This window comes from Sinohyriopsis cumingii, chromosome 18, assembly GCF_028554795.1.
Source record: "Sinohyriopsis cumingii isolate HCF-2022 chromosome 18, ASM2855479v2, whole genome shotgun sequence".
Lineage (NCBI taxonomy): Eukaryota > Metazoa > Mollusca > Bivalvia > Unionida > Unionidae > Sinohyriopsis > Sinohyriopsis cumingii.
In genome coordinates this window covers 77,013,853-77,036,299 of record NC_142978.1, presented here as the reverse complement: position 1 = coordinate 77,036,299, position 22,447 = coordinate 77,013,853, and the positions used below count along the sequence as shown (strand labels likewise).

Here is a 22,447-nt window from a genome sequence, read left to right as displayed (position 1 = left end):
GAAACAAATAATAATATAAAGTGAAATCTGCCTCAGCAGACTCTCTCTCCAGATATATACATACACACATACATACATATATATACATATGCATACACACACAATAATATCCAAACTAAATCTTTCTTTATATCCTGTACAGTAGCTCTCCATTTCTATGCCTCCCTGATCAGTGGCTATTCATTTTATACAGCCAGAAACCCATGGCACCAATGAATTTGTGTAGGGCTTGAAAATGTAATGTTGAATTTTGTTACTCATTTAGTTGTTTTTGTAGTACAATGTATCAGAAATTGATGTGAGTCTTGCAACTGCATATCCTAGAAGCCAATATACCAATTATTAGCCAATATACTTAATGTGATAAAAACTCCTATAATTTCAAGTCCAATGGAATTAAACACAAAAAGCAAACATGACAATAATTTACTTTATATTACCTTTACCAATTTTTCTTTAAAACCAGGAAATAAGCTCATCTACAATAAATTTATTCAAAACTGAAACTGTACTAGCTTGTTGATATATGCATAAAGTTTCATCAAAGCTCTTAAGACAGACACAGTCTCAAGAGTGGTGACAAATTCAGCAAATAAGCATCATAAGCCACATGATTAATACTGTATGCATTGTTACTTACACAAACCTCTCATTTATTACTGTATGGATTATGTTACTTGCACAAACCACTTGTTTAACACTGTATGCATTACGTCACAAACCACTTGTTTAAAACCATATGCATTATGTTACTTGCACAAACCACTTGTTTAATACTGTATGTATTACGTGTCATAAAGCAAAATAATGTGATCAAAATGCCATTAAAAACCAAGTAAATAATCCACAAACCAAGCACGCACTTGATGACAAAAACTTAAGTTACCATGTTTATTGATATTTGCTTACATCACTCATGAACTTAAAGAGGTATGGTAGCTCAGTTGGTACAGCACTGGACTCCTAATCTAAGAATCACAGGTTCAATACCTACAGGCCAGCTCAGGTTGGCTGCCACTGAGTATCCTTGGAAAATGCAATTAGCTCCCATTTCCCTGCATGAATTAGCCAAAAATGTGCTTAAAGTGCATTAAAAAACAACCAATCAAACTCTAGATGACATAGACATACTTAAAACAACCAATCAAACTCCAGATGGCATAAACATGTTTACAAAGTTTCATTAAAATCTATTAATAAAACTTAGCAACTAGGGTAGTAACAAGTGATGCAACAATTACAGGCAAATTCAAGTTGAAACAAATTGGTTTTTGGGTGGGTAAGCAACAAATGCAAAACTCTATTGACCTTTATTTTATATCCCAAATCTGTTAGTCTTAATAAACTGCACACCCATATCTGCTGGCATATTATGGTTTTGATAGTGTATGTGCATGTGTGTATGCACATGCATGCATGCTTAATGGGTGCATGCATGCATGTGTTTATGGCATTTAAATAGGTAAACAGAACATAATTTCTGAATAATTGCACTGAATACTTATGGGCACCTTGTGGCAAAAGTTTTACATGCTGAGTAAGTAACCTGTCTTTTCATTTATCAATCATACATGTTTGGTGTGAAACACACACTCGGACACATGCAGATGCATAAACACGTACTCGGGGGAAGAGATCTTGCAGTATAATGTAGAACACATCACCATCACTGATACCATGAGAAAATTAATTATTTATATTCTCCATAAATGTCCTCAAGTACACTTGCTTACCATATTTGCTATAGCTGCATTCAACTTTTTAAACTTTGGACTCGATTTACTATTCTCAAACTCTTCATTCAGCAATACATGTAGATCTGGTTCTAAATACCTTAAAAAAAATAAGGAAATGTTATACTTGTGTATAAACTGACGTCTTTTCACGATCACGATTAATTTAGAATAACGAAATTCACTTTTAGCTGTAACTTGAAATTCTTCATTGCATTTTTCAATGAGCACTTACAAGTACTCTCTCTCCATGCTGTGAAATGAACCTATGGTTTTTACTTTAAAAAAATATCCATGTAAATATAATAATATACATGTAGCAAAGAATGTTTTTCACCAACAATGGCACTTTTAACATCAATGGATCTACTTCATACAGACAGGCCTGTAAACAGAACCATGTTTTACTATGAGAATTTAATCAAGCATTTTTTGTGGGAAATAGCAGTTTACATGAAACGTCCTCATCCAATAAAAAATTTGTTTACCTAGTTTTGGGTGGAAAAATTGGAATGGATTGTGTAAATATGAGTACTGATTTCTTCAGCAGTCATGAATGCAGGCTTACAATGCCTATCTCTCTCTCTCTCTCTCTCTCTCTCTCTCTTGCAAAAGAATTTGATGATATAATATAATAACTCATTTTGATCTGACATTTAACTGATATTGACAGTGCCAATTAATGGTATTGTTTTCCATGATGTTGAGACAACAAGGACATACTTGCACTGTTACATCTGCCAATGACACACATACTTCCCATAATGACTAATGCATGCAAAACAATCCAGAAAAACTTCACACTCAACACCACTAAAATCATGGTGATTTGCAATGTGGAGTTGACCCAGTGACATCACATGGCCTTGAGGCATGGAAGCTGCTGAAATTGTACATTACCTGGAAGGAATATTCATGATTTATACATTTAAATATCTCATGTAATCCAAGTTTTCATATACTGCATAAACTATCAAACTGAATAATTTAGGTATTTCATCGGGGGATTATCAAACTATCAAACTGAATTATTTAGGTATTTCATCGGCGGATTATCAAACTATCAAACTGAATAATTTAGGTATTTAATCGGGGGATTATCAAACTATCAAACTGAATAATTTAGGTATTTCACTGGGGGATTATCAAACTATCAAACTGAATAATTTAGGTATTTCATCGGGGGATTATCAAACTATCAAACTGAATAATTTAGGTATTTCATCGGGGGATTATCAAACTATCAAACTGAATAATTTAGGTATTTCATCGGGGGATTATCAAACTATCAAACTGAATAATTTAGGTATTTCATCGGGGGATTATCAAACTATCAAACTGAATAATTTAGGTATTTCATCGGGGGATTATCTCTGAAGCAAATGGATTACAATAAGTGACCTACATACCTATCTAACGACTTCTTGGCTTTGTTGCTAAGGAGATCTAGCTTGGTCATGACATTAACATGGGGAATTTCCAAATTGACCATTGTGGATAAGGCAGTCAGCACCCCCGACACAAACTTTGATGACTCAATCAGAAACTGAGAGTCCACCAGGAACACCCCACATAGCCGAAAATTCCAGTTCTGAAGAGTGTCCACCAGCTGTCGCATCACTGGGATGTGGGTGTACAGTTCCACCTGACCTGAATGGTATGAAGGAGAAAAAAGATGAAAATGACACCAATCTGGCAATTTTTTTATTAATATTTCTGTTTCAATATTCCTCTTTTATTGCAGCTATGTTTCAAAAGAAGCTACAAATTGGTGCATTCAAATACTTTTCCTGTACCCTATTTAATCAGGTCTAGTTTACGCTCAACTGTTTTTTTTATATCCTACTAGCTTCATTTACATATAATAAAATATCACTAGTTCTGCTTCAGTGTTTGTCAGTATTTTCTTTTTCAACATATGTCATCAGGTTTATGTGTATTTCATACATGATAGAAAATGCAGTACTAAAATCTTAATAACTTCCTTTATAACAGCTCTGTTGCAGTCCATGGAAAACATTTTTTTGACTCTGTTCTATGTAAACAGACACTGCATTGATGGCATATGATTGAATCTTCGGAATTGTTTGAACAACTTCAGTAGAGAACATTGGTTCACAAAATCTGTCAAATGAATTAAACTGGACAATTACTGAATAAATGGTCCCACTACAGAGATTTGACTTTGGTAAATATTGGAGAAAAATTAAACTCTGCATCAATTATGACAGATCTTTTTTACGACATTTTTGACAATGTGAGAGTGTTTTTTCTTCAAGACGAAAATGAACGTGTACTCTTACCTGGACAATCAAATAAAATATAATCATCCTCTACCTCATCCAACTGTTCCTGAAGCCAGTCAAAGTTCTGTGTTAGGTACCTGAAAAATAAGAATCCTTGACTACCAAACTGATGACATAATTTTATTTCATTATACTTCTAAAGTCAATTTTACTGATCAATACAACAACAAAAAAACATGTACAGGTAACTGTGAATTATCAGTGATATGAAAACTGTCATAGCTAGGCCTGTTCAACTGGGATAACTTCAAATGCAGATGGTGATCAATTATGCACTTGAACAGCAGACTGTGTCAATGTTCAAACTTATCAGTACGTTCTATCATTCTGCATATTTGGATGTTTCACCTACCATTTTATGACCTTATGGTTAATTCATATTCTATTTAAGTTGCTCAAAGTGGAAACAACCTGCAAAACTATTTTCTTTTTCTTTTACAATGAATTAGAAGTGCAAAAATACTGCTCCAGCAGAACCGGGTCTATCTTGCTTGTTCTATGGAATACTACAAACTGTACATATAGAGATCATTGTTACTGCAAATTTTAGTCTATGAAGTTGGTAGTTTGATCAGACTTGTACATGAGTATATATGCTACTATGTGTCAACAATGATAACTGTTCATTTGGCTCCAAGATCTGGAAACCACCTCTTCATCTGGCACTCTCTCGTTATTTGCATCAAAAACATCTGTTAAATATAGCTTATAATCGTTATGCAAGCAAGATTATTGTCATCCTATAAGCTGATTACCAACTGACTGGAGTTAATCCACATCTCCAAAGAAGCTGAAATGCAGGACAATTTTTCAAGAATCAATCTGGTTTCACATGTTAAAACATATATGCTGCCTTGGTCACAAGTATCCTTTATTATATATCTGCTGTGTGACTTCCTATGCCAATGCATTGTGTGGGATGATCTAGCAATCAAGCCTTGGCCATGAGTATCCTTATAAATATTATTATATAACTGTCATGGCTTCCTATACTTATGTATTAAATGGGATGATCAACAGACTGCCTTTGCCAAGAGTACCCTGTATTATTATTATTACACCTCTCCCTCAATAACTTGCGCACAACGGGGTCCAAAAACATCGACTACACTACAAGTGAGAGAGCGAGTTATTGCCGGACCTCAATAACAATATGAAATGATGCCATCCTCGCTGGACATAGTTAAAACCGTTAAGGGGGGGGGGGGGGGCAAAATGGTGTTTAATGGCTGATTACTTGTTGCGTTGGTAATAATTTTCAATAAAGCACATTTTCTAACAAAGTTATTTGTTTTTATGTATAAAATATGACTTTATTTTCCTGATGCCCAACCACTACAAGATCATTAACAATATTCCAAATGGTTTCAACAGCCATCATGTGTACGCGAAAACATTGTGTATTACATCACTGTTTTATGTTGTTGTTGAGTAGTCTGGTTCCCTAATCAGTATGCTCGCTGCTTTGCTCTCTACGAGAGTGGAATGCAATGCAAGAGCATACTAATCAGGGTACCAGACTACTTACTGATTCAAATTCACAATCAAACAAGATTCCTTTCATTATATAAAAAAAAGAACACAAAAAACAACAAACAGAATACTTAGTTCGCAAAACAGCCATCATCATCGAAAGGAATTTTTTGATTGTTCTATTAGTAATAGTGAAATTTCTCATCCGTGAGGAAATCTCTGACTGCCAATTCAATAATTACAAATTAACTATAAACTCTGAAACTAGCTTCTCATTAATAAAATGTATCTGTGAAACATAATGTTATGTCATCAAATACTCATTTCGTTTGCTATCTTTGATCACAGTTGTGAATGAGTATGCTGATTGAAGGTAGTTTAATTATACAGTAAAACCTGTTATGAGAGACTGCCCCTTCTGCCAACCAAAAGCAGTCTGTTAACACATTAACCCATAGCGATGACTTTATGGGGCTGGAGGTAGTAGCCTACTGCCGAGCTCTGTAGTGTCATGGTCATGCAAGATACACTAAAGTGGGTGGTATTATAGAAAGGTAGACAGATGTAGCTCTACAATGATACCAAAATAATCTGGAATATCTAGTTGCACTACAAAATACAGATTAAAAAGCCTCATATTTTGGACCCGACTTTTTTAAACCCCAAAATTCGCCTGTGGTTGGAATCCGATTTTGTGTCCGGATTTTAGACTGTTTGGTCTCAGATCTAAGGCAAACTGGTATGAACTGCAAACAGACAGATGAGCCTTTGCAAAAAGTAGGATAAGATGGGCATTTGGAATAAAGAGTGGTCTCCATACAAAAATAATGGCTCCTTCAGCAAAAAAATAAATTAAAAAAATATGAATTCCAACTTTTATCCTTCTGCTCATGCGCGAGTCAAATAGCCAATGAAAAATGATGTTTCTTGCACAACTAGGCAGTATCTTATTGAAAGATGACTGGGGATTTGGTGTTTTTGAGTCTATTCAGAAATAGCTTTCAAAATGTGTTTCCTACTTGATTTTCAGGCAAAAATGACAAAAAGCTCCAGGGGTTAATGTGTTAAGACAGGTGGTCTCTCATAAGAGGCGTGTGAAAATGGACTGGTTTCTAGGGCCAATAGTTAGCACTGTTGAACAAGAAAAAATACCCATACTCACTGTACATGTATCATATCCTTTATTCATAAATCTTGTTAAATATTGCATGCATTCCTCTCAAAATAACTTTATATAATAAAGATATACATTTTCAAGCAATGTAAATCAAATTTATATTTGAACATCGCATGAATATGTATATATATTAGTACATGTACATGTTTTGTGAAAACAAAGGTAATATTTATACTATTCATAAAATAACTTTACATTTTAGAGTCGTTTCAAATGTAACAAAAACTGCACAGTTAGCTATGATGTATATATCTTATTCTATGCACTTAATCACTTTTCTTTAAGAAATCCATTATACTTCTTTGTTGACATTTTTTACTCAGCTGTTTGGTCTGAACATATATCTCCATTTCTGAGCAAAGAAGCAAAATTTTGGGATTGCCATGTTGTAAAACATACTCTTTAATCTCATTTAAACGTTCTATGACTGTAGAATGTGAAATAACGAGGCAGAATTGCACCAACAGATGACTCATTGTTACCATCACTGTCCACAGTTGGAGAAGTACCTGATTTACCTGGCTGCTATTTTGCGAGCAGTCTCCCATTGTTCACTTCTTTCAATTACATTAATTTTTCTTCCAGTGTTAGAATTTTTCTTTCTTTCATTGGAGGTTCTGCCATTGTTATTAGTGTTGAAGTAATAACGACTAGATGTATTTCAGTTTTGATCAGGTTTTGGGGAAATGTGGAATAAATATATATTATGTACCAATGAATGAAACCAAACGACATAATTAACTCAAGAAACAATACATTTATTTTGAGATGAAGTTTAAATCACCAGCGTTATAGCTTGATAAACAAAAGATGCGACCATCTGCACCTGGGTGAACAAATGGTGGCTTTGTATTAAAGACAAAGGGCTCATTCACCCCCCAGGCATTATGGATTAACTGGAAAGACGATGTACTCAACCTACACTGAAGCCCTTTCAAAAGATTTCTCACTGGGACATTAGGACTATCGGCATTGTGTGGGTTTTCACAAAGATAAAGAAAAAATACAAACCTCTAAATTGACTGCGTATGACCATCATTGCTCCTTTTGATGCAAAAATGGTTAATCTTACTGGCTATTCACATGACTTCGGTAATACAATGGTGGTTAGTGACATTTACTTTAGTCTGGTTTACTGCAGTTTACAAATGAAACTATACGCTAGAATTTCACAAAACTGGTAGCTAGCCAATTTTTAAAAACATACCTTATTAGAACAATTTTTACTATTTATGTGGTCATTGTTACAAAGGATTAAATGATCGTTAGTGGTGTTTATCTCGCTATATGGTTGTTCAACTGTAGTGTAATTTAATGTACACTTTACATACTACATGTATCCTGAGCTCTCGTGTTTACAAAGAATTAGGTCAAGGTCAGTGGTGTCAATGTCTTTATGCAATGCTGTCATTCATGACAGTGTCGAAATGCATATTTTGACAAGACATCATGGTTGTTGGTTGCATTCAGCAGGTAGTCCCTCATAACAGAGTGTTTATATAATAAAATTGATCCGTGCATTATGATTGTGGTAGAAAATGACAGGTGGTCGGTCTTAGCAGAGGTCGCTCTAACTGTTTTTACTGTATTACATTCACACACAAAAAAACTATAACAGTGTTTGATAACCTCTCACTTGACTGGGATCACTAGCTCTTATGCAGGTTGGCTTTGTATCCTTTTTATCTTTTCATTTATTCCACCCCCTTTATTTGATACAAAAGACTAATTAATGTGGTAAGCTTTAAATTCAGTGCAACAATACAACAAATACCAATATGACTGCTACAAATACTTGAGCAAATTATGTATCAACACATCATCGGCACTTGGGTTATCACAGAAACACTCGCGGTCATAGCTGTTACGGTAGATTGACATATTTCACGTTTGAATACAACACTGTACATCGCATTTACGATCATTACACTTAAACCTAACTAAAAAGATATAACTAATTTCACTTGATAAAAAAACTTATTTAACTGGTATTTATTATTATACTGCTGCCTCATGTAGGCGTTACTGCCAATTTTAATGATAAAAATTTTGGTATATATTGTTATTTACGGTGTACCAAGAATGTAGTTTGGAAAGTAATTTTAACAAAATACACGATTTCTTATTAAAAGTTGATAATTTCATAATGTTGATTTAATGAGCAATATATCAAGGTTTCATTTACCAATTTTGATCACGATGTTCTTCATGTTCAAGAAACAGGAGTCAAATTATTGGTACTTTCTAGCAAAAAAAATGGGATCCACGACTGACCCCACGTTATAATCAGGTTCAGGAGTTATCATGGTGCAAGTTATCGAAGGAGTGGTGTATTATTATTATTATTATTTTATTTATTTATAACTGTCACATGACTTACTATACCTATGCATTGCATGGAATTATCCAGTAGGATGCCTTGACCTTACCTGAAGAAGTAATTATCTTAAAATTAACATCGGAGGATAAAATAATTTTTGAATGAGGCACAAAATACTAACTCCATACAAAATACCAGACCACCATTGGGACCAAATCTCAGGTCCTGATCATCCATAGCGTCATCTACTTCAATCAGCTCTCTGATATCTGAAAATAAAATATTTTGGGAAAATGTAGCCATGTCTAGACTCATAAAGATATCAATGGATGGATTATACCATTTTAATACAGGGATTACTGCTTTGTTACTTTCATAAAACGAATGACATAAATCAGTACATACAACATATGCATAGATAGCAAACTTCACGTAAGTCAGTATGTACAACATACAAATATAATAAACTTCATATAAATCAGTGTATACAAATAAGCTTCAAATAAATCAGTATGTACAACACACACAAATACAATAAACTTTACATAAATCAGTATGCACAACACATGCATCTACACTTCTCCCTCAAGAACTCGCGCACAATGGAGTCCACAAACACAGATCGCACTATAAATGAGGCACGAGTTACTGAGGGACCTCCAAAAATTGGAGAAAAAAATCGCTTTAACGTCAAGAAAACCATGAGGGGGGCATTAGGGAACTGGGCTGTTTATTGACTGAATCCTCATTTTACAATCATGTCGATAATAATTTTTAATAACACGCTTTTTCTAATTAAGTTGTTCGTTATTCTGTTTAAATAACATTTATTTTCAAAATGTATAACATGAAAGATCATTCCAACTGATTTCAACACCATCACGTGTATTATGCATAAAAAAATCTGTATTACATCATTGCTTTTTGTTTTCTTGATGAGTCTGGTTCCCGTAATGGTGTTTAATATTATCCTGCCAAATCAGGAGTCCATAGAGCCAAGAACTAGACTAAATGTTGATACACCACCAAACAAGATTCCTTTTTTTGTTAAAAAACATGCGACATTTATTTCGTGAGACAATCGTCTACGTTGAAGCTCAATTTTTGCATTGCTCAATTACTATAACACTGATGTCATGAATTAATTAATTGGAATTAATAATGAAACTTCTTATCATCCCCGAGGATATCTCTAAGTGCCAGTTCAAGAATTCTCTGGAACTAGCTTGCCCACAATGGTCCGTATCTGTGAAATCAGACTCTTTATTTTACGAAGTATTCATTTCGTTTGGCTGCCTTGTTATCTTTGATCACAGTTATAAAAGAGTCGGTTAATTTAAGGTAGTTTACATTACATACACAATAACATTTATAAGTGTTCGATTGATCAAATGAAGCAAGTTCACCCACATACGACTGGTGCCGCTATATTTTAAGTTTGTAGGATTTTCATGCCTTATAAATTGTCTTTTATTCCACCTCCTTTATTTGACTCAAAAGACATAATTAACATGATAATACAAAGGAGGCCATCTTTAATTCAGTGCAACAATACAACAAATACTTCTGAAAGTCAGTTATCAAAACATGGTAGGCACTTAATCTTAATTAGGTTCTCAGTGAAACACTCGTGGACATAGCTGTTACAGTAGATTGACGCATTTTACGTTTAATTACAACACTGCATTTATAACGAGGGAGTAGTACAAAAAACTTCACATAAATCAGTATGTACAACACATTCATATACAGTAAACTTCACATAAATCAAAATGTACAACATAAAGCAAATTTCACATAAATCATATATATAGTAAAGTTCACATAAATCATATATACATAAAATTTCACAAATATCATATGTACAGTAAACTTCACATAAATCATATATACAGTAAACTTCACAAACAGTATGTGTAAAGTTTTAAATTACCTAAATATAAAATAAAGGTATTTCAAACATAAAAGATCACAGGTATCTTATGTACAAAACATTAAAACTGTGTCCAGTGTTGTTAAGAATGAAATCTTGTAAGACATTTAAAGAGTAATTTCTTCCATCTACGTGGTTCTCTGTAGATTTCAAAACTGAAGAGTCAGTTGGCCCTTGACCCCATAATCTCAAGAGTCAAACTGAAAATCTGAAGTCAAAACTGAACTCTCCAGAGTCCATCCTTTTGTACAGTCATGAGCCCACAGCTGTGATTCCTCATTATTGGTGGAAACAAATGATGTTTAAGACTTCTTGTCTCATGCTAAATAATGAGAAACACTTGTACAGTGTTTTGAAGGAAATATACAATCTGATTTTTGTAAAAGTGTTTCTATTTCTAAGTATTACTGTGTGCATATTATGTATGTGACACAGACAGAGGATTAGTTTATACTTTGTTATATTTTCAACTTCTCAACATATTCTGTTATCAACTCCTCAAATCATTTTATATGCAAAAATATACCCATACAAATAAGGTTATATATTATTCAAATATCAAGGATGTACATCACAGAATTGTCAGTTCACTTTTCCACTCGTCCTTAAATTTTCTAACAGATTTCGGAGCTTGACTCTGCTTCTCCTTCTCCTCAGAGCTATCTTTTGTTTCTTTGATGTCTGAGGGTGAGAAAATTCATCACATGCAGGTCATTTCCGAGACTGAGACAGATTTTCCACACCTTGTACAAATAGCCACAAGTGCGACAATGCTTTGCACACCATTTATGTAATGCTTGATATAAACTACCTAGGTGACCTGGATTTACATAGGGAGTTACAATAAGTTCAGTAACTAAAAATAGCAAGTTATTTCTCTGCATTTCTGTCATGGAATTCATCAAAAGATATGAGAAAGGCAAACTTTACAATAATTACAAGCATTCATTTTTTATTAGGCAGACTTGTATTGAAACATATTTATTAATCTGTATGGAAAACTATTAGTCGTGGACTAACTGACATCCATTAGTTTCAAACCCTGCATCTAAGTACATGTATATATTAAATGCCTCACTCAATTGGTTACATGGAAGGAACTGGATACTACACTTCCCTAATGCACACACCAGTTAACTAAAATATGAACCATGTAGACAGATATTTGAATATCAAGCAACTTTTTAAAAAGCATCCAATTACTGACCTTATCAAATACCTTAATACCATCTACAAAATGTGTTAAACACGGGGCTGCCAGGTTCTGTTCTATTTAATAGTTGAGTTTCCTTAAAGGTATAGTGGCATAGGCCTGTTTAATGTTGCTTTTTAAAACCAAACTGATTGTCAGAGATTATGACCTCACACCATCGTAGTATAATAACTGTTTAACAGCTATAGGTATATCATTTTTTTTTTGTCAGGTTACCAATTTTACTTTCAGTAGCGGGATAAATGTAGCTACGTGAAATCACTGGAACAAAGTTAGGTACAAACACACAAATAAAATTATCAAAAGGACATAAGGTCTACTATCTGAAAATCTTAAATATTCCACATATAATAAATACTGATCTGGACATTTACCTTCATTTTGTTTAGCTATGGCATGTTGGATCTCAGATAATGTGACAAGTTCAATACGACTGGAAGGAACATTGAATGCTGAAAGAACATTCTCTTTATTCGAATCATTTTTAATACTACTGAATAAATGATTTTTCACATGATGCATGTTGTTTTGGCCATCCATGCAGATTGGTAGACTACTGGAAGTTGTCGCAGTGTTTTGTTTTACTTGCTACCAGAATTCACATTGGTATCAAATTTTCAGATTTATTTGCAAGCTTGTTTGCTCTGTTTTAATTCTTCCTTCTTACAGAAACTGAGGGCATATATAAACAGAGCTCTAGATTGGTGCATTTGGTTAGGGACAGGTCCATGACAAGATTTACCATTAGCACACCACATACGGTAGGCATTTCACGCAAAGTCATGCACTTCAATGACAGTCATTCCAGCCTGGTATAACGTGCTGACCAAGTTTGGATTTACTACCTAAATATTTACCAGAGTTAGACAAAGTTTTTACTATATCTGTGTATAATCCTTTAATTTGTTTCATTTGCACTTGATTGCTACAGCCATTATCATTACAGACTGAAACACAATATGGAATCTCTATTTAATAAGAATGCAGGTGTTTAAGTATGTTTCAGTTTTTCGTTTGCAGTGAGGTCTGACCAATTGATGTTGTAGTTCAAACTTTGAGTTCACTGAGGCAAGAATCAAATCCAGGAAGCAGGTTAGCATTTGTCCTCAACTCTATAAAATTCAACTAAATAAAATTTGTTGTAGAATAGTGATTTTGTATGTGCTTCACATTCTTATGTACTGACCATAATGTGAACAAATATACACATGCTATGAATGAGTACAGATCTCAGTCAACATGAAATTCGTTAACCATATGGGTTTATCAGTGACCATCAAGAAATGAAATAAATAAAGAGATAATATCCATCTATGGCAATGAGAGCTATAATCAACAAAAACAACTAATTTTACGCATCTAAGGATCAAGCAGCTGCGTGGTCCATTCTAGAAATGTAAATTCTGCATAATATTTTTCTCCATCTATTTGAGTATGTGATTTTTATTTTTAATATAGTTTTAGCAATTTGCTATGATGTCTGCAATGTGGCAGTTTATAGTGATGTCTAGCACTGGGGCATCAAGCCACAGTCATGAAGCATCATGTCCCACTCAGTCACATTATACTGACACCAGGCTGACCGGTCCTAACACTAACCTCTTACTGCTGTGTGCCAGTGAGGCAGTTGCTAGTACCATTTTTACAAGTCTTTGGTATGACAAACCCATGACCTCCTGCATCCGTGATGGACAAATCAGAAGTTAATCTAATTAAGTCATAACTCGTTCTTTCTTCATCTATCATAAATTTCAATGATAATCACAAAAGAATCTAATCTCAATTCAATTATGCAAACCTAAGTATGACATCAATGGGTCACATTTTCAAGCATCAAAACCAACTGGTATGCATATACTAACAACCATTGGGGTGGGGATGAGTGTGTGTGTGTATACATATTGCTAGAGTTGTGCCTGTGTCAGTCAATCTACCAATCCATCATATACTACCTACATGAAATATCTACTCACAGGAAAGTAAACATACCTCACACAGGGACAACTTAAAACCAACCATGCACAATTTATAACTAATTTCCATATTAACCTGTTTCTTTTAATTTGCATTGTGTTTATTTTTCTTCAAATGGTTCTTACCTACAAGGACAGGGTAATCAAAATGTTCTGCTGCCGGGTCAAGATTTACAACATGGACCGTCCGTCGAAGGCATTCGCAATGCCTTACCATGTTACTGCAGTAGGTGGACTGAAAAATAATCCATAAAAAGTCTTGTTTAAATTTTTTAAAATTCAAAACAAGAAAGGAGATGGAGCCTGGATGTTAAGATCGCTATCAAACCATTGCTGAAGAACATTAACCAAAACTCTAACCAGCTCTTGACAATGATGCCAGTGGAACAACTACTGTTATGTCTATATATCAGGGATCATGTTACCAGGCAAAGTGGTGACTAAATAGCGTAAACAATGTAAACTTTGCCACCTAAAAATGTAAACTTCACCTACTTCTGTTAGGACAGCAAAAATGACTTCACCCAGTGATGTTTTTTATATGAATATTGGGTGACAGTAATTTACTTTTGAGATGCTCCTTCATCCTTTTAAGGTAGCTCCATTGTAGTATTGTAGTCCAATGTGAAATGTATTCCATGCATCAAATAGCTGGTGTTAAAGGGGTTGTGATCAATTAGTTTAAATGTCTTTACAACAGCCATTTTATAGTGAACTTTCAGAAAGTAAAGACAAAAGAAGAAAAAAAATCTTGTTTAAGTGCAATTACTATACTTTGTTTTATCAAGGTCATGAATTACAATAAATAATTTCACTGCTGCATTGACAGTAAGATAACCCTGAAATTTGAAGTTATTCTTAGATGCTTACCTGGCTGAGTGGTAAAGACAGCTGCCTAAGGTCAAAGGCAACTCAAGTTCAAATCAAACAAGGCCACACAAAAAATCTTCTTAATGTGCTATTTTACTTTGAATTAGGAAAGAGAATTGTGTAACTGTTTATATTTTCTGTGTGAATAATCACAATACACAGCAGTTCATAAACGGTTAACTGTGGGCATCACACAGAATCTAGTAAGAAATCTGCTACTTTAATCAGTTATACAGCATACCTTGCCAGCCAATAAGTTTAAACACAAAAATAAAATTTGCCTGCTCAGAGCGAGTAACATATATTTCACTGAGTGAGTGAAAATGTAAATGTTTTCACTCATGACTTGGCCATTCATGAAAATACTGTTTTTCCCCCACTCAGTGAAATATATCTATTATTAAATCATGTCAAGCAAATATCCTCACACAATCTAATTACTCCTATCAGTTAAAATTAATTAAAAAGTCTACTGTGCTCTTCTCAAGTCATGTTCAACATAAACAGTTTCAAGCACAAGTACACTGACTATGAATATGATATTTTTATATTTGTTCAAAATGTGTTTATAAAAAATGCATAAAACAGAATTTTCTATCTGAAAATAAATTAGTGCTTAAAACCAATTTTAAATGCAAATAAGCATACTGAGAAAGAGAGGACAGAATTCAAATAAGGGAATGAAAGCAAACACATTCACACTACATTTCTTTGCTTTGCCCTCACTTCTTCCTTATACTGTCAAAAACGAGAAGTGAGTTGTCCCTTAAATTCAAGACTAGCTTGACCCCTTGATATCCACTAATACAGGCTCGACAAAAAATCAAACTGGTTTCAACAAATGCACTATTTAAGATGTGAGTGAAAATTTAGGTGCAAAATGGCACTAGTTATTAAACTTTAAAAAAGGTTTTGCTTACTGAGTTTTTTAATTTCGCAAATGTTACATTAAACAAAATGAATTCTATGAATTCTTTATTTCATAAAAACGGGGTTTAGTTACTGAACAGATGGAAGGGTGCTGCCTTATTTAAAATTCAAATGAATACAGTTCCACTCATGAAGCAAGTTCTTGGTTATAAGCATGTTCTGATGTTCTGCATAGTGGCCCTGACAAACAACTACCAGTTTATGTTATCTTTTTCCTCTTTTTCATGATTTACTCCATATAATTGCTTGTACAAACATTAAGTATTTTCTAAAAATAAAATTAAACATAAGGGAGAAAGCCAATGTTTGCTATTTCAATATTTTACTTTAAATATTCAAAGAAATTAATAAGTTACATAATACATAAAACTTTAATTTGTATAGACCCAGATACCAGGTACCATTATGGCTGTGGGCCATGGATGGCCATTTGGTCTATGCTGCTTGCCTCTACGGATCACTGCCATCTCGCCTCAGTGGGTTTTGAGACTCAGGCTCAGCCAATGTGAGTATATGAGAGCTTGCCAATAGCTTCCTATGGGTTGGTGGTTCTTCCTGGGGTTTTCCCTGATTCTTCCTCCACCAAATAAACTGGCTCCCATAAACAGCCTATCATGTGTTGAAAAATGGCACTCAATCCATAACAACATGAATTTCTCCACTTGGAAACATTTCAAGGCAGAGTACACATTGCAGTACATGTACTGTACTGTGCCCTGAGGTCAACCAGGGCATATACTCCTATCTGGTATAACCAATTAAACAACCCCAGGTGGGTGGAACTTAAGGTGTAAAGAACATTGTATTCAGAAACAAACAACAACACTAGCAGTGACTGGTGCATTATGTAAGAGTTATTCTTTCTGTTAGGCTTTAAAAAAAGTTGTGGGCTTGGCAACATGTGAGATTATGTTAATTCATATCTAGATCATATTTTGTATTTTTTATGATTTTTTTTAAAATGTGGTACACATGGCTGAAACTGCGTCTGATAATTCTTACCCCTCTCTAGTTCCAGCAGAGTTATCTCTCTTAAATGCAATGGAGTACCTGGTTTTGTCCTTGTCAAATTGACAATCTAGCATTGTTCTCTATGACAGTGTGTGACATGCATGCTGAGGTAGGATAGAAAGTATATTTATTTCACAAAACATTAGCATTTTGGTATAAGGAAAAACAATTGGCACCGTGATACCATGCAGCTTATGTGCCATCAAAATAAACATAATTTAGCAAAAAATGTTAAATGCCTTTCGAGTTGAGAATACAAAAGGAATATATAATGTGGGAAAATAAGTTGACACATGTATGGTACATGTAGCTTGGGACTGTGTATTTAGGTACCACTAGTTACAACAAAATAGGGCATCAATTGCAATTGCTGGTGCTTATATAACACACACTGTAGAACATGATCTCTTTGAATTATGTCAGAGGGCCAGTCCTTTGCACAAGATAACTGCAACAATAAGGATTAAATGTTAATTAATCACACAGGCTTTCTTGCCAGTTTACTCGAGACTAACATTTAGCTATTGTGCAGTTTGGCAATAGCTGACCAGCATATGAAAGAGGGTACATCCTGGGAGAAAATAAGGTGCATCACAGGTAGAAACCTTGCATCCTTTGAGAATTTCACGCATACTGGATCTGGAAGATCGCTCGATATTTAGTGAAAACGAGGCTTAAAAAATGCTATGATAAACCTCCTGATTTTAGGTCCCAATCTCCCTATTTTTTTCATTCAATCTCTCTACTTGGCCTTTGTAAAGTTGACAGGTATGGAAGTTAAACCAACAATTTAAGTAAATAAACAAGTTTTTCATTTTTCTACAATACAAAGTGAAAATTGATAAGAAACATACATTATTGCAAGTTAAACCTCAATGTCCTATATCACAGGTCCAAAAATATAGAATGTTCTGAGTGAATTCAAATAACCTTGAATATTATGATGTACCACAATGATACAATCCAGAATGTCTTTGAACGAGTTCACAAAAATCCAATATAGTGTGTTAGTCCAATAGTCAACGAGCACTTTAGTAACTTCAGTGAATAAATTAAATAAATAATTCCTCTTCAATGATAGCATCACAACACAACTGCAAACTCTGATTATGGATTCCCGTAGACTAATATGGAACAGGAATGAATCATTTGTTTATCAAATCCCTAATTATACACATTTTTGCTTGACATGTAACATAAACAAATGTGCGGATTTCCAACCAAAAAAACTAGACCAAATGTAAACAAGACTGACCTTGAACTCTTGCTATGTAAACATGTTGTTTACAACTTACAACCATGGACAAGAAAGAGCACAAAATATAAATTAAATATATGTAACATATGGAAGCCCTTGGATAAAGCCATTTTAAACAGGAATGTGATCTGACCCCCACCACCTCAACTGCAAATATCTAATCTGAGTAAACTCAGACAGAGACTCTAAAATATGCTCAAAAACCAAAATACATGTACACCAAAAACCACACAGAAGTAAAAAAAATATAAGTTTTTCATGTATATATCAATTTAAATGCAAAAATAATGATTTGTAATTGTTTGAATCATAATCAAACGAATCTTTTAATTAAGAAATTCTGATGCAAATTATTAACTTATTACCTATTGCTATCACAATTCATATAATTACGACACAGGGTTGTATGTGATTATATTTGATTGAACCAGTATCAGAGGTCTCAGAAACACTTAATCACACATATCTGGATGCCAATTTTGTATCCAGGATGCATAAAATCACTTATGCAGGATTCCACCATATGCAAGCAATGGCTGTGCTGCAAATTCTAAAGTTTGCCAGTTTTGCTTCAACCACCTGCTAGGTGGGAAAATGTGTTGATCACTTGATCATTTTAGCTGTGCTGATATTTACAATGAGAGAATTCAGTGGCTGAAAGATCCCCAGATGTGCATATTGTCATTATAACAGTACATCAAAAGAACATGATGCATTGGCTGGGTGGCAAGTTCAAAGACTTGACTAGCTGCTGAAAGGTGTGAAAATGTGCAGATATTCACAATGACTGAATTCAGAGGCAGAAAAGCCCAGAGATGTTCCTGTAGTACATCAGAAAAACAACTATTGTGTTCATTTGAGTAGCAGAACAAGTAGTGCGTGTGATCTCAAAATCAAGACATGTCGAGACTTAGACAAAATGCCGTTTGCAAAGATGGTTAAGTATTTTGAGGTTAAAAGGCAAATTGACAAAGATTGTAATGAGATTCAGAAAAGTGCTAAGTTGCTACAGAACTGATAGTTTGGATGGAAATAGCAACCAAGTGTAAGAAAGTGCGTTATGCCTGGCATGTTGCTTGGAATAAGACTTTTCCTTCAACTGAGACAATTTAGTCTTATTATGATGGATAGACAAGAGCTATATGTCAGTGGTGTAAAGAATTTGGAAACTTAAACTCAATGGCAACCACTGAACACTTATCCACTTCAGGTATGCCCAATAAGCTTCTGGGATACGACTGCAATCTTTGCTGGTGCGACTCCTATTTTTATCAAAATAGGAGTCCTGGACTCCTAGTTTTAATATCCTAGCAAGACCTCTGGGTGTGAAAATTTTTCACTCATTCCAAAGTTATAATACAGTACATGCAAGAGTGAGATTACTAGTAAAATGTTAAAAAGCCAGAATTTACATGTTTTCTGTGCATATATCATATACTTGTTTTATTCTTTTTTCACTTGTCCTATATTACTTTTTCCTATTGGAATTTGACTGATCATGTAAATAATTTACATGCACTATGAGAAAGTGTTAGGTTGAATAGATTTTCATTGTCGCTAGCCAAGGTTCTGATGTGTTAACCCTATCTATACCTTGGCAGATCATTCAGATATTTCGGTGCTTCGGGTCTGTGAATTTCAATTGCTGTGACAAGTTGTTCAAATTTGACCACTGTTCCAAAAGATCAAGACAAGCAGAGCACACAACTGCAATACACTAATAAATAAGCAGCTTTCCACTGCTGGTCCATCTTTGTACAACTATATCCTTTCCTTCAAATACACAAGTAATGGCTTCTCTCTGGTATATGGTCATACTTTCGATGTTAAATTTACAAAGTATCCTTTTGAAGTAAATTGCCTCCACCATTTTCAGCCAATGTACAACACATTGCTGTTACATGCTATTGGTTAGTTGGCATTATATACTAAGGGAGACAACTCATGAAATCCAATGATGTCACTAGAACAATGTTCTGAAATATCTGTATGATCCGCCAAGGTGTAGATAGAGTTAACACATCGGAACCTTGGCTTGCAAAGATAATTTTTGTGAAGACCAAACAAATCTATGTTCTATCAATTGAGACCTAGGTAAGTGACATTGTTTTCATTATTTTCCTTCAAATAAATATGTATTTCTATTCATGTTGCATGGTGTTGGTTGCAATTTATTGAACATTGTAAAACATATTTCCATGACTGCAGACAGCTTTCCATTTGAAGGGGTAAAAATGCCCTGACCAATGCTGCAAAGTATGAAAGTAAAATGCTGATCATCTATAGCTAGGAACTGTAACAACACTGATACTGAATCTATTTACACCAGGCCTGTCCAGTCTTTTGGTCAGAAATCTTGAGGTTTTTATTTAGTATCACGATTTATCCAGAGATCTGGTAGGCCTGTTTGTTTATTAGAAGAACGTGTCAATATTGTGCAGAAAATGAAATAATGTCGCTTGACTTTGTGACATACACCCTAATAATTTTTCACAAATCGGGAACCTGAAATCAGCAGATATCTTTTTTACAAATCCGAAGATGATGAGAAGGGAGCTAAAATCCTGGAGAATCCGGATTTTATCCAGAGATTTTATAGCCCTGCATAGTCTTACATGTAAGACCTTGATGCTGATATTTATGTTTTGGGCGTCAGGGTCTTAATGCCTAACTAACAGAGCTGTGTAGTGTGTTTTGATGTCGACTAACATCATAACAAAAGTAAAATTTTCAGGAATATCTCACACAACTGGCAACTAAAATAATGGTGCTTTTCTACAGAGTAAAGTCATCATGTTTTAGTCAGACTTTACTTACTCTGATGTCTTTTCTCTAATAAATTCAAATTCTCACAAAACAAATGGACCTGTTTTCAAGTTTCATTGGCCTATGTTTCAGTTGACTGGAAAGCAATGAAAGCTGGAAGTGACAAAATCGGGTTAAGTTGAAATATTATTCTTTAACGAAACAAATAAAACTATATTATGCCTATTGGAACTGTAAAGCAATGTTTCGTTTCATTCAAGAAACATATCCGTCACATGAACCTACTTAAACATATTTCGGCATACCTCAACCACCATCCCATTGCAACAAATTCAAATGTATGTCAATGGAACATGAAAATATGTCCATTCGGTAGTGTCATATTTTCATTCCGCCAGGATAAAGACAGCACATTAAGTATATTAATTACACATAAATTAGTGGAAGAGTGTCAATATATGCTGCTCAATGTGGGAGATATTCCTGAAACTTTGACTACTTGTTCCGATGTCGTTGACATCGGAACACGCTATATAAAGCCGTTATTTTGATAGTAAGACATACCACTAAAACAAAACCAACATGTGCTATTTCTTACATTGTAGGACTAAGGCCTGCACTACGTTGAAAAGACCAGTTATCAGTTTGATAATCGCATCGCATTGTTGTAAGTGACTATTGAGAGCTCGTGAATGAAGCTATTGGGGATGGTTCCTACTCTGAAATGGCGCACATTTATGCACTAAGTAAATAAAGTGTTTCGATTTTTAGCGTATTTCTATTTCTAGTAGAAACCTTGCTATCAAAAACAAGTAACGAGTGGAGCCCTCGAAAAAAGATAACCCTTCAATATAATTGGTTGATCAAGTAGTAAAGCAATCATTAAAGATTATATTCAACATTTATATTTTATTCTTAAAGTAATAAGAATTTTACCTTTCCACTACCAGCAGGCCCCATCACTAGCTGACCGTATCGAGGCATTTTTCACAATAACAAACTCCTCACATGAGGTTGAATACAATATTGTAACTTTAAAATGAAGAGTAGCAGCACGAATCATAATGCGAAAGTCAGACGCGGAAACTAAATTAAAATCCGCATTAGTCACTCAGAGGAAACCTACTTGTAAGAAAGATACTACCACATAGAAAATATTTCACTTTATTAAAATCTAGTTGTATTTACTATTCTGTGAGTTATAAAAAAGCTCAGGTTGAAAATTAGTGTTCAATTCATTAATTTTAATATTCAATCTCTTTCTGACACTGAACAATCTATCTATCCTACATAACTGGGTCTGTTGTTGCTGCACGTATAGGCCCGAATAATTTTCACAAGTTGGGAACCTTAAATTTTCTTTAATATACAAATCATAAGATCCTGAGACGGGATTAAAATGCCAGAGATGGGATGGTGGTGGGGATGTTCGGACAATCTGTGGAAAATGGTCCATATAGGTGAATGAAGAAAATATTGTTAAA

At 34.3% G+C, this 22,447-nt stretch overlaps 1 protein-coding gene across 1 annotated transcript in view; it reads right to left on the bottom strand.

Annotated features, from left to right (window-relative positions):
* The window catches only part of LOC149777025 (GPN-loop GTPase 3-like), a 28,456-nt gene extending 6,439 nt beyond the window's left edge, over positions 1-22,017 (bottom strand). Inside the window, exons 1-6 of the mRNA XM_089941791.1 lie at positions 21,900-22,017; positions 14,255-14,363; positions 9,191-9,278; positions 4,037-4,116; positions 3,143-3,383; positions 1,734-1,833 (exon numbers count right to left, since the gene is read on the bottom strand). Coding sequence (XP_089797917.1) covers positions 1,734-1,833; positions 3,143-3,383; positions 4,037-4,116; positions 9,191-9,278; positions 14,255-14,363; positions 21,900-21,947 — 666 coding nt within the window. The 5' untranslated portion in view covers positions 21,948-22,017. The remainder of the gene's footprint in view (positions 1-1,733; positions 1,834-3,142; positions 3,384-4,036; positions 4,117-9,190; positions 9,279-14,254; positions 14,364-21,899) is intronic.
* Positions 22,018-22,447: the final 430 nt, after the last annotated feature.